At 47.2% G+C, this 13478-nt stretch overlaps 1 protein-coding gene across 4 annotated transcripts in view; it reads right to left on the reverse strand.

Annotated features, from left to right (window-relative positions):
* Positions 1-2868: 2868 nt before the first annotated feature.
* The window catches only part of CADPS (calcium dependent secretion activator), a 206374-nt gene continuing 195764 nt past the window's right edge, over positions 2869-13478 (reverse strand). For all 4 annotated transcript variants that reach the window (XM_059856711.1, XM_059856710.1, XM_059856714.1 and 1 more), the window contains 2 exons: positions 5794-5898; positions 2869-4101 (listed from right to left, as the gene is read on the reverse strand). In XM_059856711.1, the coding sequence (XP_059712694.1) occupies positions 3922-4101; positions 5794-5898 (285 nt within the window). In that variant the 3' untranslated portion in view covers positions 2869-3921. The remainder of the gene's footprint in view (positions 4102-5793; positions 5899-13478) is intronic.

The raw sequence follows: 13478 nt of genomic DNA on the forward strand, positions 1-13478 counted from the left end.
AACTGCACAGGCAGATTCTTCATCTAGGTGCAGTTGTACTGGCACCAAGTCCTTTGACTGCTGGAGCTCGTTCCATCACAGCAATGGGTTGAAGTGAACCAGCAGCAGATCTTTGCATTCCTCAGCCACCTTCGCCAGTGCTCTCATCTATCCATATCTTATAGGTGCTGCCCAAGGTGTAGCTTTGCTCTGCAGGACCTGAGCCCTGTCCAGACTGTAGTCTGTGGCCAGGAGGGATTTGAACACAGATTGGTATTTTTCAGGCAAAACCAAACCATTTTGTATTTGACATTTCTCCAGGGTTGACCCAAGGTGGCTCTTCCCACCCCTGGCACCACAGTGCAGCACTCATTGAGGAGAGGGTTGGGCTGCCAGCCTGGCCACGTGCAGGGGTAAAGGCAGTGGGGATCAGGGGGCAGTGCACTCCTTTGCTCAGCCACAGGCTGCAGGCTGTGCAGTGGAAGGTTCAATCCTGCTTTACAGAAATGCTGTAAGATCTTCTCCCTTCTTACATTAAAGTACATAACCTTGAAGCTCATCTTTTGGGTCCAAATGCCTTAAAAATAATGAATTGGCTAATGCTTCCCTGTTCTGTGGTCAGGCCTCAGGGCTGTGGAATTTCTGGGGTGCTTTTTTTGGGGTTTGAGGTCACAAAAAGCTGTCACAGGCCAGAGGGTCACTGCTCATGACAGAGGCACTCAGTCAAGGGTGTCCAATCACTGCTGTTTTAGGGAGGTACCGATGTGTGTTAGCAATGCACAGCCAAGGAGCATCTCCTGAAGGCTGCACCCACACTCTCTCATTCAAAAAACTGAGCAGGGCTCACTATTTTGAAAGGTGGCAGGTGGAAGTGGGCTGTGTTTTTACCCAATAAATATTTTGTGTTTAAAAAAAAAAAAAAAAAAGAGAGACATTTCCAGAGCAGAATCAAGCTGTTTCTCCAGCTCTGCTCTGCCTGACTGCCAGCAGAGCTATAAATTTCCATGTCCTTCAGTGCTCTTTGCTACCAACCTGGTGACCACCCCAGTAAGGCTTTCCTAGAGCTGCCTCTTGGAGGTGTTGTCCTTCACACAAAGCAGCTGAGGGAGAGGATAAAGAGGGCATGAACATGTGTGCAGCAGAATGTGTGTGGGTCTCCAGTGGGTCTCAACCCCCTAGAAAGAAAGGACCAGGTGGTGCTTGCAGTTTGTTCCTTGCTTTATATCTTGTGAGACTTGCTTTATTAGGGAAGGCCTGGGAAGGCTTCAGGGTGGGATTGAAGGCTCCAAGCATAATGAGGTCAAAGAATAGATATTTTTTGTGTGCATGCCAGTGACAGACCTGCAGAGGAATCTGAACTGCTTTTGATAGACTGAGCGTGACTTAAACACTCAACAACTACCCCAGCTCCTCTGAGGACTCAGGGCCAAGTAGTTGCACTATAAAGGTGGGTAAGAGGAGGGAAAAGCTTCCTGTGTCTGTGGTCACAAAGCCATATTCCTGCCTAAGTCCTCAGAAGTAGCTTTTTCTGGCAATGCTTCCCTCTACCAGCAGCACAGAGCAAGACAAGTATCAAGTCTGCTGGGCTACAGTCAGGGCTCAAAATTAGTCTATTCTGGTGCATCAGATGGCTTCTCAACATGTAAATGGTGCTAAATGTGCACATCCATCACCCACTCCTGAAGTGAAGCCCCTGCTAACGCCCCTGTTCCAAGGGGGTGGTGTTCCCAGGACACCTGGGAAAGGTGGATGCTGAATGTGTGAGGTGTGGTCATCCAGGTGGGGCTGCACAGCACCTCCACAGCAGATGCTAAACTCTGACACAGAGGGAAGGGACCCAAAAATCCAGAACTGCAGGTGAGTATGCTCCAGGTTCCATAACTATCCCAGCCCAGCCCAGGACTCAACACCCCCTTCGCAGGCAGTTCCAGAGGTCCCAATCTCCTCCCACATATCCAGGGTGGGTCTCATGTTTTTTGGGCTCTGAAATATGGTTTAATTGTTCATTATGTCAGGAAGGCTCATCCTGGAAGGACATTTTTCCATTTGCCCATCTTTTATTTGTGAGGGATGAACATTTGTCCTGGTTCCCCAGGCTGGCCACAGGTTGTTGTGTTTGGGGGTAAAGCACACCAGTTCTTCTGCTGCTCTCTCAAATGGCTGAGACCTGGGCTAGCAGGAACCAGTGCTGGTGTGAATCAGCTGATGGGAGGGAGGAAGGGACTGCAAAACCTCTCAGAAACTCTCAGTCTCACAGAGAATCACAGAATGGATTGGGTTGGAAAGGACCTTAAAGATGTCCTAGTTCCAGCCCCCTCCATGGGCAGGACACCTTCCACTAGACCAGCTTGCTCAGAGCCCCTGACCTTGAACATTTTCAGAGATGGGGTATCCATGACCACTCTGGGAAGCCAGTTCAAGTGTGCTCCCATTAAACATGTTTTCCATCAAACCAGACTTTAATTTAATTTCAATGCAGGGTTTGTCTGTGCCCTGCTGCACTAAGACTGCTTTGGGAGAAGTTAAAATACAAACTGAGGCCTTCTGAAGGAGGGTGAGTGTTGGGTAAGGCTGATGGCCATATAATAACAGGGGCTGAACCAGAGCTGACATCAATTAGATGTCGAGGGACAAATCACAGGACACAGAGTGCAGATATTGGTGGAAAGAGCTGTGGTGGTCATAGCAGAAATGCCCTTGTACCTGGGGAACAGACAGTGTGCTCCCAATCCTGACCTTGGGGAGCAAATCAGGAAACCATCTTCTTAATTAATAAACTAAAGAACACCCATGAGAAAAGAAAATGCCTTTATTCTGTGAGGTTGGGGCTCTTACATCTCAGCTTAGTTTGTTTTTTTTTTCTAAGGCAGACATAAAAAGACTCCATAATTTATTATTAGGACATCTGAATAGTTATTTATTGAGAAGCCACAGTTCTCACACTTTTACAACTGTCGGCTTGTATAAGGCAAAAAAAGCAAGATGGATCACTATTTTACACAGAAAGTAAAAGCTCTGGAGAAGGAACTGATGGACATGCAGTTACTGGTCAAAATGCAATGTACATGACATATATAAAAACCATTGTGAAACAGAGGAGTTGTAAATTATGGTTACAATCTACTGAAATAAATATTCAATATATTATTATAAACACATTTGTAGAGTCTAAGATTGTAATTAAAGTTGTCTTTGTACATACACTGTTATTTGAAATTTAAACAAAAATGTAACATTTAGAGGAGCAAACGTCAACATAAAACAACTGCTTTGGACTTGTAATGTGGCATGATATATCCATAATGATAGGATTAATCTGGTGTGGCAATTAGAATGACTAATCCTTTGGGATGTAGTCTCTATGGAGTTAACTGCATATTGAAGGGAAGAGCCTGGTACTTTAACAAGGATGCAGAATGATTCAAACGGCTGTCTGGGTTTGTTTGTTTTCTGGTTTTTAAATTAACAGAGAGAGAACAAAAAAATCATTTGTAATTGCCTGGTTTTTCTTTTAAAAACAAAGCTGTTTTTTTAATTAATTTTAAGCAGTTGGCATCCACAGAAGAGAAAGAAATGAAAGGACTCGAGTCACTCATCTTCACAACAATTTACCATCAATGTATATACAGTACATTAATGAAGCATTGTTTAAACTTTAATAACAGGGACACACCTAGGATGTTTTCTATGTAGTTTTTCCATTAACAGTATTAAACAATGGTGCTCCATATTGCTTATGAACATATAGATATGAAATTAGGAAACTGATGAATCAAAGAGAGGTGCTAATCTTATTACCACACAGCTAACATGGCATTTGTATTGGTAAACTTCTCATGGGCATTTAGAGCTGACATAAAAATTCCTAATGTGGCTAACTGAGTTACAGACGAGGTACATGCACGGATACCAGGCGACCCCCAGCCGGTGCTCCAGCTCCCCCTAGTCATCCTCCTCATCCTCCTCATCGCTGTCCTTCATGGTGATGCCCTGGAGCCCCCCGCCCTCGCTGACCGACGCCGTGGCCTCCTCCACTGTCAGCCGGTTCCGGATGGTCTCGTAGGTTTTGCTGTTCAAGGTGGAGTCCAGCACGCCTTGCAATCGGAAATCTCGGTACGTTTTCTAAAGCACAGACAGGGAGAGGTCAGGGCCAACACCAGCTCCCCTGCAGGAGTCAACCTGTGCCCCTGCTGGGGGTTTGGGGCCACCAGTGGGAGAGGCTGGGATACCAGGGAAACCCCAGCCCTGGGGACATTTTGCATCGCCTGGGAAGTGCAGAGGCCACGGGAGCATCTCTGCTGGCCACCACTCTGGTGTGGCAGAGCTCCCTTTAGAGTGCCCTGGGCAACAAATTACAGCTCTGTGACTCCAGCCCTGCCTTTGTGGGCTGGGCTGGGCAGTTCAAAGCAGCTCAGAGGAGCTTCGCATAGGGTGGGCTGGTGTCTAAAAAGACATTGAAGCAATATAAGGGGTCTGCTCTGACTGACTTCCCTGGCTCCTGGATGTGCTCATCCTGCCTCTGATGTCAGTTATTTCTCTTCAAGCAGCAGGATGCTTATCCCCCATAGCCACAGACATGATTACACATTCCTGGAATGCTCCATATTAAACAATCCTACCTACAGTATAGGGATTAAATAAACTAAGTCCAGGATACTGGACAAAATTATTGAGGTATAAATATAAGCATGGGGCACATGTTTCTTAAATCTCCCTTTCTTCACCTCAATTTGGAATTGTATTTCCATACTTCGCTTGTTATTACAATTAACATCTCTTATTTGAATTTATGTTTAAAACCTTCTCAATTCTTTGAGATTAAACTCTGGTCTCGTTCATTTAATTCTGCTCTGTGCTCTGCATAGAAACTATTTACTGTTCTGCTATTTCAGAAAGTCCTTGGGTTTGTTATAGCTGCTTCTGAATGTAATATTGGTATAAATAAAGCACAAGGAAAAAAAGCTTTCCTCAGCTAGCTGACAAGTAGGAATAATCTGTCTGTGCCTGTTGTTTTCAGTTATGAAAAGCACATTTAATACATTTCAGTTTTAATTTATTCATGCCTTCAATGTGTTCACTGCACACGAGACCATAAACATTATAAAATACCAGACCAAAAAGCACTAGATAGAACCTAAAATGATCAAAAATATATTTACCCCCTTCTGTGATCTTATTATTTCATGTAAACCACTGTGATTTCACACTGAAATAATTATCATTAGTCCAAGGCATGCACACACACAGATATACACATACACGTGCACTTAAAGAAAAAAAATGGTACTTTCAGGGTATGTTATCTCACCTTTGTGATCTCTTACAGTTGATTATATACATCCATTGTAAAAGAAACAACTTCAATTAACTATGAGAACAATCTCATTTGCATTCTGACAATAATCACGAGCCATAGCTGGGCTTAAATGTTTGTAGCAAAACAGCATTAAAAACTTTTCAGTTAATTTAACCCATTTTAACACCAGAGGTCACAGGTGTGATCAGTGAATTTGTCCACAAAAAGGCTAATTTTGGTGCACTTACTGTACAGGTAAGGTCAAATGGCAAGAGAGTTTGGTTTTAGTTTTTAATGCAAGAAATTACTTTGTTCTTATTTGCACACATATATTTTACCTCTCTCTGCATTTAAAGCTCCTGTCTATCCAGTGCTATACAGCTACCTTAATTCTTTAAAGGAATTTTAATGAATCCTTCATTTATCTGTCAGTGACAGAGCACATCCCACACACATGCAGGAGCACACACCCGCTCCTCCAGACAGTGAGGGGCACTGGGAACACCTTGTGTGCTTACCTTGACTATCCTGATGAGGGTTTTCAGCTGGTAGATGTGGAGCTGCAGGTCCATGCGGTCTGTCAGCCAAGTGCACACAACACTCATGGAGCTGGTGTACCATTGCTGCAAGAGAGACACGGCTCCTCCAGCACCCACACGGGGCTCTGTGCATTGCCCTGACTGACACCTGTGCCCCCAGCAGCCCCTCACACCCGCCTCTGACCCTCACACCCACCTCTGACCCTCACACCCACCTGCCAGCCTGCTCAAGGGGGGCCACAGACTGAGAGGGGAGACTGGCATCTGCTCTTACACAGAATTCCCATGCATGGGCTTTTAAATTTTATTAACAATAACAACAAAATAAACTTATTAGGAGGGTAAAGGCCACCAGTAGTGCCACAAGGTTTTGTAATCTGATTTTGCCATTGATGGCACTTGCCAGCAGTGATGTGTGCTTAGCTCAAGCCATGTTTTTAACCTGTTTCCCCCAGAGTGAGAACACAGTCCTGCCTTTAAGGATGTTGGTCCCACACTCAGGTTACTTACCATCTTCAAATTCAATCATAAACAGCCACAGGATGAGTCGGGACCCTGAGGGTGAGCAGAGGGGAGGCTCATGCAGGGCAAGGTTTGGCTGGGGGGAAGGATGCCAGTGTAAGCACCTATGGGGGGGTGCCTGCCCAGGCTGTGTGGGAAGTGGTTTGGTTTCACCCTCACAGTTAAGAAAGATAGAAAAGCAGCAAAGAAATCAGCTTGTTTCAAGCTGCTGAACTCACAGGGCCCCTCCAGGGGCTGAAATTGTGCTGTTGTCTGTGAAAAAGGCTCGCAGCAGTGTGGCAGCAGCCTGCAGTGCAGGAAGGCTCTGGTGGGCTGTGGATCAGAGCCCTGCTCAGGCAGGGCTGACGTGGTACATCTGATGCCACACAGATGAGCAGTGAGCCCTTGAGAGGAGGAAAAGCAGGGGCTTGGGGGTGGGTGGGGAGACACAAAACTTTCCCAAGGTGCTCAGCACAAGGGGTGGTTACAAAGCAGGCAAAAACCCATCACACCTCTGTATGCACAGTTGCACCCTTCTTGTGACCTCTCTTACACACAGAGACCAAACCCCACACTGCAGACCAGATGCAATTAATCTAGAACCAGTTAAAATACTAAAGAAACTCCACCAGACCAGTTTATGAAGATCCTGACAGAGCACCATCCATAGTCTGGGATGCAGCTGCCTCCCAGCGAGCCTGAAACCTCACACCAGTTCAAGTCAGGTCTTGCTGCCCCCCCTCAGTGTCCCCTCGGGCTGGGGGTCTCTGACACAGAACATGCCCTGTCCTGCTGCTCGTGCAGCAGGGGAATGGAGACAATGAAAAATTCTGTAACTGCAAAACTTGCCAGTGATTTGCTTCCCTCCATCCTTTGACACTGGCACCCACAAGGTGGCATGAGGCTCACCAAAGCAAACAAATGAGTCTAAGCTAAACCAGCCCTGCACCACAAAAGTGTGTGCTCAACACACATCTCTGAGCTGAGTGTCAGCTCAGGGAGCTGCATGGGGAAGAGTTTTCCCCCCAACTCCGATGATGCTCCTCTACTTTAATTTCTACACCACCTCTTTAAAATATGGAGGAAATAAGGAGATGAAAGAGCCACCGAAGAAATGGCATGTGGTGACCTCATGCTCAATGCTTACACCTTGTGTAACTTGTGGCAGAGATTCTGCTGACCCTTCCTCTCCAGGACAGAAAGCTGGCAAGAGCTTGGTTGAAACTAATTGAGACTGGCAAGCAGGAGCTCTCAGCTGTCACCTGAGGTGCTGGCATCAGACTGGGGTTGAACAGTGAGTGAAGTGACCTGGGCAGCTGGTGTGGACCTGATGAGTGTAGGAGACATGAAGGTCTGGTGGGGCTTCATACCTTTCAATGCCTCAGACTAGTCTGAGAAGTCAGAGTGTCCCTGGATATCCCCTGAGGATCCCAGGTACACGGACCCAGGGCAGCCAACAGCCAGCTGGTGGTTGGGTGGCACAGAGCAACTGCTGTCACTGGGGGATCTGCCTGGGTTCCCATGAAATGCTGCAGACCCACGCGGGCAAAACAGAGAAACTGTTAATGTTCATAAAGCTGCTTTTCTGCAATCAGTGCTTAACTGAGTCATGCTCTTGGGTGACATTAGCTGTGACCCAGGGCTGGCACATGGATGCCCAGGTCAGCCAAACACCTCCTTCCCCTTCTGCCATCTCTTCAAATTGGAGCCCCCAGAGGAAGGGCACAACCAAGTGTTACACACACACGCCCCCTCCCTTCCCCTGCCGCCTCCCAGCTTCCACAGAACGATCTGCTGGGTGTTTGTGTCAGCTCCACACGAGATGAGAAGTCCCTGGCAGGGGCAGGTCCTGCCATTTCTGTCTGTCCCACGCCACACACGCCCACAGGCCTATGTGATCCCCAACAGAAATTATAACCTCTGCCCGGAGGGTATTGGCAAGGTGACTTTGCTGCTGTGAGACCTTCCGAGTAAGCCAAATGAAATGCTTTTCTGTGTTTCTGGAGGGCACTTCAAACACTCTGGATTCTGGGGAGACGCAAACTCCTTGGAACCAAACGTGAATTGCACTCCTCTCCTCTCGAGCAGCGGCTGACAAGGGCTCAGCCAGGCGTAGCGCTCGGCTGCATGAAAGGAGCTCTCTTTCTCAAAGCCAACTTACTCCTAAGACTTTCTGCTTTATGAGAAAAAGACAAAGTCTAATTCATTGATCTTGATACACAAAACCGTCACGTCACTTCATAGAGCACACACCAACTGCTGAATTTCAGCCCTGCATATTCATAAAAATAAGTTAGCCCATAAATTAAATGTTCCCTTTAGCTCTCGCTAGTGTTGATGTGCTATAAGACGCATAAGCCCTCTGATTCATGACTAACCTACCAAAGAAGATAACATTTGCATATGACTATATTATTAAAAAAACAACAAAAAAGCCAAATGCTCCTAAACAGAAACGTATTCACCTCAGACAAAAGAGCACAGAGTGGTCCTGCGGGGACACTGGACACCTTGCTTTCCCCAAGGGGGTCTGCCATGCCCTCAGGGGCAGTGGGCTCCATGCCGCCGACACAGGGTCCCCTCGGGGATCCAGCTCCAGCCTTGTGGCTTGTCCCCAAAGACAAGGTGCAGAGGCCACAGCCCAAATACTGAACTTTGGGCTCTGGCAAGGGGTTTGCAACATATTTCAGGCACATTTCTGGAACCACAGCACAGCTGGGGCATGGGCACACCAAAGTAAATACCATAAATATATTTTCTGCCAAAAACTCCTCATGCCTGGTTATAAAGAATGAATAGACCTCCCTGATGGTCCAGGCCCGTGGACAAAACCCCACATGTAACTCACAGTAGTACACACACACATTACTGGTGCTGCTGGCATTCCTGTCTCTCCTCTAGGGGACAATTTACACTCACTCTGGGGGCACAGGCTGTGGAGCCTGCATCCTCAAGGATGCACGGTGGGTACCACTCCTCCAGCAGGATCTCAGCAGAGAGGGGCACAGGGCTCTGGCAGAGGCAAACCACAGCCCCATGGCCGTACACCATGAGCCAGTGCCAGCAGAGGAAATGCAGACACTATCTGAGCCCAGTCACTGCAAGCAAGTACTGTAATTGTACAGACAGGAATTCAATCTCTCTTTCAGGTTTGTTTTCCTGTTCTCCTGTCTTTCACAGCAACCCCCATTGCTGGGTGCTAGGCTGGGTGGATGAGGTGGGCCATGGGCCAGCTGGATGCACCAGGATGGGCATTACAGGAGCTGGAGCATTACAAAAGCTGCACTTGTACGGCTGCCCATCCAACACCCCAACCAGCCTGAGCAATAAGCTTACTTGTTCCCCAGCCCTCTGCCTTCTTTTTTTTTTTTTTTTGAATGCAAAAACATGATCAATAAGTTCCTGAAATAGCAAGTTTGTCTCTGAATACATAAATTGTAGAAATTGGTATGAATAAATCTGCAAGTAGCACACTGAATGTGGCACATTTTATCAAAACCCAGCCCTGTGCTGGGCTCCTGTGCTTTCTGGGAGGTGGTGTCATTACACACACCCAGGAACATCTGCAAAGCTCCTTTCTCTTTGGTGTGAGCTGAATGGAAGCATGACCTCCTGTTCCTTGCCACGAACCTTGAGTTCACACTCATATTTTACATGTTACAGGAAGCCACAGCTCACCCCAGGAGTGCTGCAAACAGAATCTCGTAAGCCAGATGCAACACTGCTTCTTAAGGCACCTGAAGGAGCTGTATTCTTCATTCAAAAGCTTACATACTAGTAGCTTAAGGTCACTTCAGCTTTTGTAAAGAGTGGGACAAAACCAGGAATGCTTATAGGGCTGGGTTGTCAGCAGGGTAGCAGAGGGATTACAAGGAACCTGTGACTCTGCCTCTTTCTGCCTTTACTGGTAGTTTTTTTGTGTGTGAACAAGTGCCATACAACAGATTGAGGCTGGTATAAAGGCCTGGGACTGTGCAAGAGCACCCTGCTGAGCCTCAGCTGTGCTTGCAATTAGCAATAGGCATGAAATGATTATTGTTGTGGTGGCTGATGGCAATCTGAAGTGACAAGTTTTATGGGGGAAGTTGTAGTAGGGATGTTCAGCAAGTTTCTGCAAACCATTAATCGAAGGCTGCAGCACAGTTTAGTCAAAGCTATTTTATGTCATTCCAAAGGTCTCACAAGGATGCTGAAAGAATATTTTTCTGCTCTCAGTGCCTTGGAACAGAGTTTTTCTAGGTCAGGGATTCTTTACTGCCCTATTTAGTGTCAAAAATACCCATTTGCCTCAAATTAGCAGAAAGCTTGTAGTTAAGGGCTAGAGATTAGGCATACAAAATTACTCAGCAGGTGACTGCTGGGTGGATTTGGGGTTGAGAAGTCTTTAAAACTGACTACAAGACATTATATACTTCTGACAAAAGAACATAGTAATCCTACCTGCTTGCTTTAACCACTGTTGTTTGTCTATTATTATGTGCTTTAATGCTCATAAGAGCAAAACTACTGGTGATACTACTCAATTACCATAGTAACTCTCCCCTATGACCTCTCATTTCAGTACTCGCTTTCCAACCAGAACCAATCCAAGCAGGGCAAATCTATTTAAAACTGTGACACACACTGCACAAAGAGGCTCCGAATGCTGGCTGGCTCCCTCTCTTTGTGCAGGACATGGGCTTGTTTTGAAATGCTGAAAGGCAGCTTTGAAATGAACCCTTGAATTCAAGGTGTTTCAAAGATGAGGAACTGGATGCTGGGCAGACGCCACCACAGCATCCCTGAGCTGGCCAGCATGAAGTGAGGGGACCACAGAGGTGGGAAAGGAGAGAGGAAAAGGCTGGCTGTGAGTCTTACTTCCCAAAGGAAAATTGAACCTGCTCTCAGGCAACAGCTCAAAGTGATTTGATCAGCCAGGAAAAAAAAAAAAGATAAAATTGCCAACTCTTTGTTTCTGGCATCCCTGTCCAATGGGCCAGAAGCTCAGCTGGGGGAAGGCAGAGCGGGGCTGTGATGCTTTACAACTGCTGACAGTAGGGGACAGCTGACAGAGCCGTGTCCATCCCAGTCCTGGGTGGCCCTGAGATCAAACTGGGCATTTGGCATTGCCACGAGTATTCATGGCAGCCACCTCCCCTGAGCAGGTGCCATCTCCATGCAGCCACAGCAGTGCAGGGACACACTGCCTGGGGACCAGCCCTGTGCACACAGCTGCCAGTGTTGGAGGAGGACTTGTGTGGAGAGTGGGAGCAGGAACTCTTCAGGAGCAGCCTGCCAGCCCCAGGCACTGTGTCCCTTCCTGCACTCTCAGTGTGCCCAGCAGCACAGCCAGGTCTGTACACCAGAACTGCCTGCAGCCCTGCAACCCAAAGCCCAGATCTCCCTATGGCAGCCATGGAAGGATCATTCTTGTCCATTCAGTCTTCTGTGGCCACCAAAGTGCCCCTCTCCACCTTCCCTCAATGTTTCATTCACTCTTGGTTACAGGCAGTCATTGCTGCTCCAAAACCTTGGTAAAGATGGCAATCCCAAAGCACAGGGCCTCAGAGTCAATGCAGTTCCTACTTTTGTCTACCAGAAATAGAGAGATGTTCCCAGCAGGAAGGGCAGCTTATGCAATCCCTTTTCCAATGGCCAGCTCTGCTGGGATGCTGGATGTGGATGAGGGCAGTGACTCTTGCCCTGCTCCCAAGCACTGCTAGCAAGGTCCTGGTCAGGCTGGCAGAGCTGAGCCCAGCTGTTTTTCAAGCTGTTCTGGAAACCCAAGTTTTGTGTTGCTGCAGCAGATGTGCTGTGCCCCAGGCTGGGAGAGTGGGGATAAAGCAGGGACAGGGCCTTGGTGACACAAGTGTGTCTGAAAAGCTTGAGTCAAGATACGTGGCAGTGGTCCTGGAGGAGGAGGTGTCAGAGCCAAGGTGGGTGAAGAGCCACAGGCACTCAAACACAAACACCATTCTGGTCCCCAGTGTCAATGAGGAGACTGAGATGGACCTTCTGCCACACCATGAAGGAGGAAGAGGCACACCTCTCCCCTACAAGCACACATTTTCTGGAGGACAAGCAGAGACCTGTCCATGCAGCAAACCCCATCCCATCCTCTCATCAGCTTTCTTTGCTTCTACTCAACAAAATCCATACTGTGCTCTGGGTATTACTCCACAGAGCCCTGCTGAAGGGCTCTCCTGCCCTGCCCTTTGCTGGGGACCAACGAACCACCCAAAGGAAGCTCAGCATTTGGAGCTGTAAGACCTCTTCCAGCACAGAGGGCCAAACCTGCAGTGGGCTCAGGGCTGAGCCCCCAGGCACAGAGCATCTGGCTCGGTCATGTCCTGACCGCAGCCATGGGTGGCACCAATAATGACCCAGAGGCTCTTTCGATTTACACCTGCCAAGGATTTGGACCATTCCCCCAAGCTGGGCAGGGCACAGGGCTCAGGGCACTGAGAACAACATTGCTGTGAGTGGCCAGGTTTTCCAGAAGCACAGAAATTGATGTGACACTGCCCACATTACAGAAATAAGTTTAGCGGCTGTGGCCCTTGGAGCACACAGCTAACCATAAAATAAGCAATGAGTTAATATTGCAGGCATTGATCAGCTAGTCTTACAATTAATGCTTCCAATAAAAAAAAAAAAGCTCCCCTTTTATTCAACAGAATAAGAAATTAAACACTTGAGGGCTCATTCTAAAGAATGAATGAAATTGAATAAGCTACCTAGCACTTGAGATTCCCAGCGAGTGCTTGAATAGAGCAAACCTCCTGAGTTGAATGGATTGCCTTTTGGGACCAATTTGTCTCTTTTCACTCTTTATTCCTCCTTTTTTGCTGACAGATGTACAAAGGCGGAACTGCGCTGTGCAGCTTAGCTACATGCACCCACAGCAGCTGTCACTTTTGTCGAGCAAGTTAATCAAGCAAATGCCACCATATCCCACTTTCTATAAGGAACAACATGTTATAGACAGTAGTCTTGGGAGACGGGGAGGGAGGGAGAGAGACTTTATTTTAACTTTGAGTAGCTGGTATTTTTTTTTTCCCCCTCTGTGTGTAAAAAAAAAAAAAAAAGGAGGAAAAAAGAAACAGCCAAACCTGGTAGCACAAGCTGACACTTTTGTTTTCCCGTGGAACAAATATTTAATATGATTTTAACTCTAATTTGTA

The sequence above is a fragment of the Haemorhous mexicanus genome, chromosome 11 (assembly GCF_027477595.1).
Source record: "Haemorhous mexicanus isolate bHaeMex1 chromosome 11, bHaeMex1.pri, whole genome shotgun sequence".
NCBI classification, from domain to species: Eukaryota; Metazoa; Chordata; class Aves; order Passeriformes; family Fringillidae; genus Haemorhous; species Haemorhous mexicanus.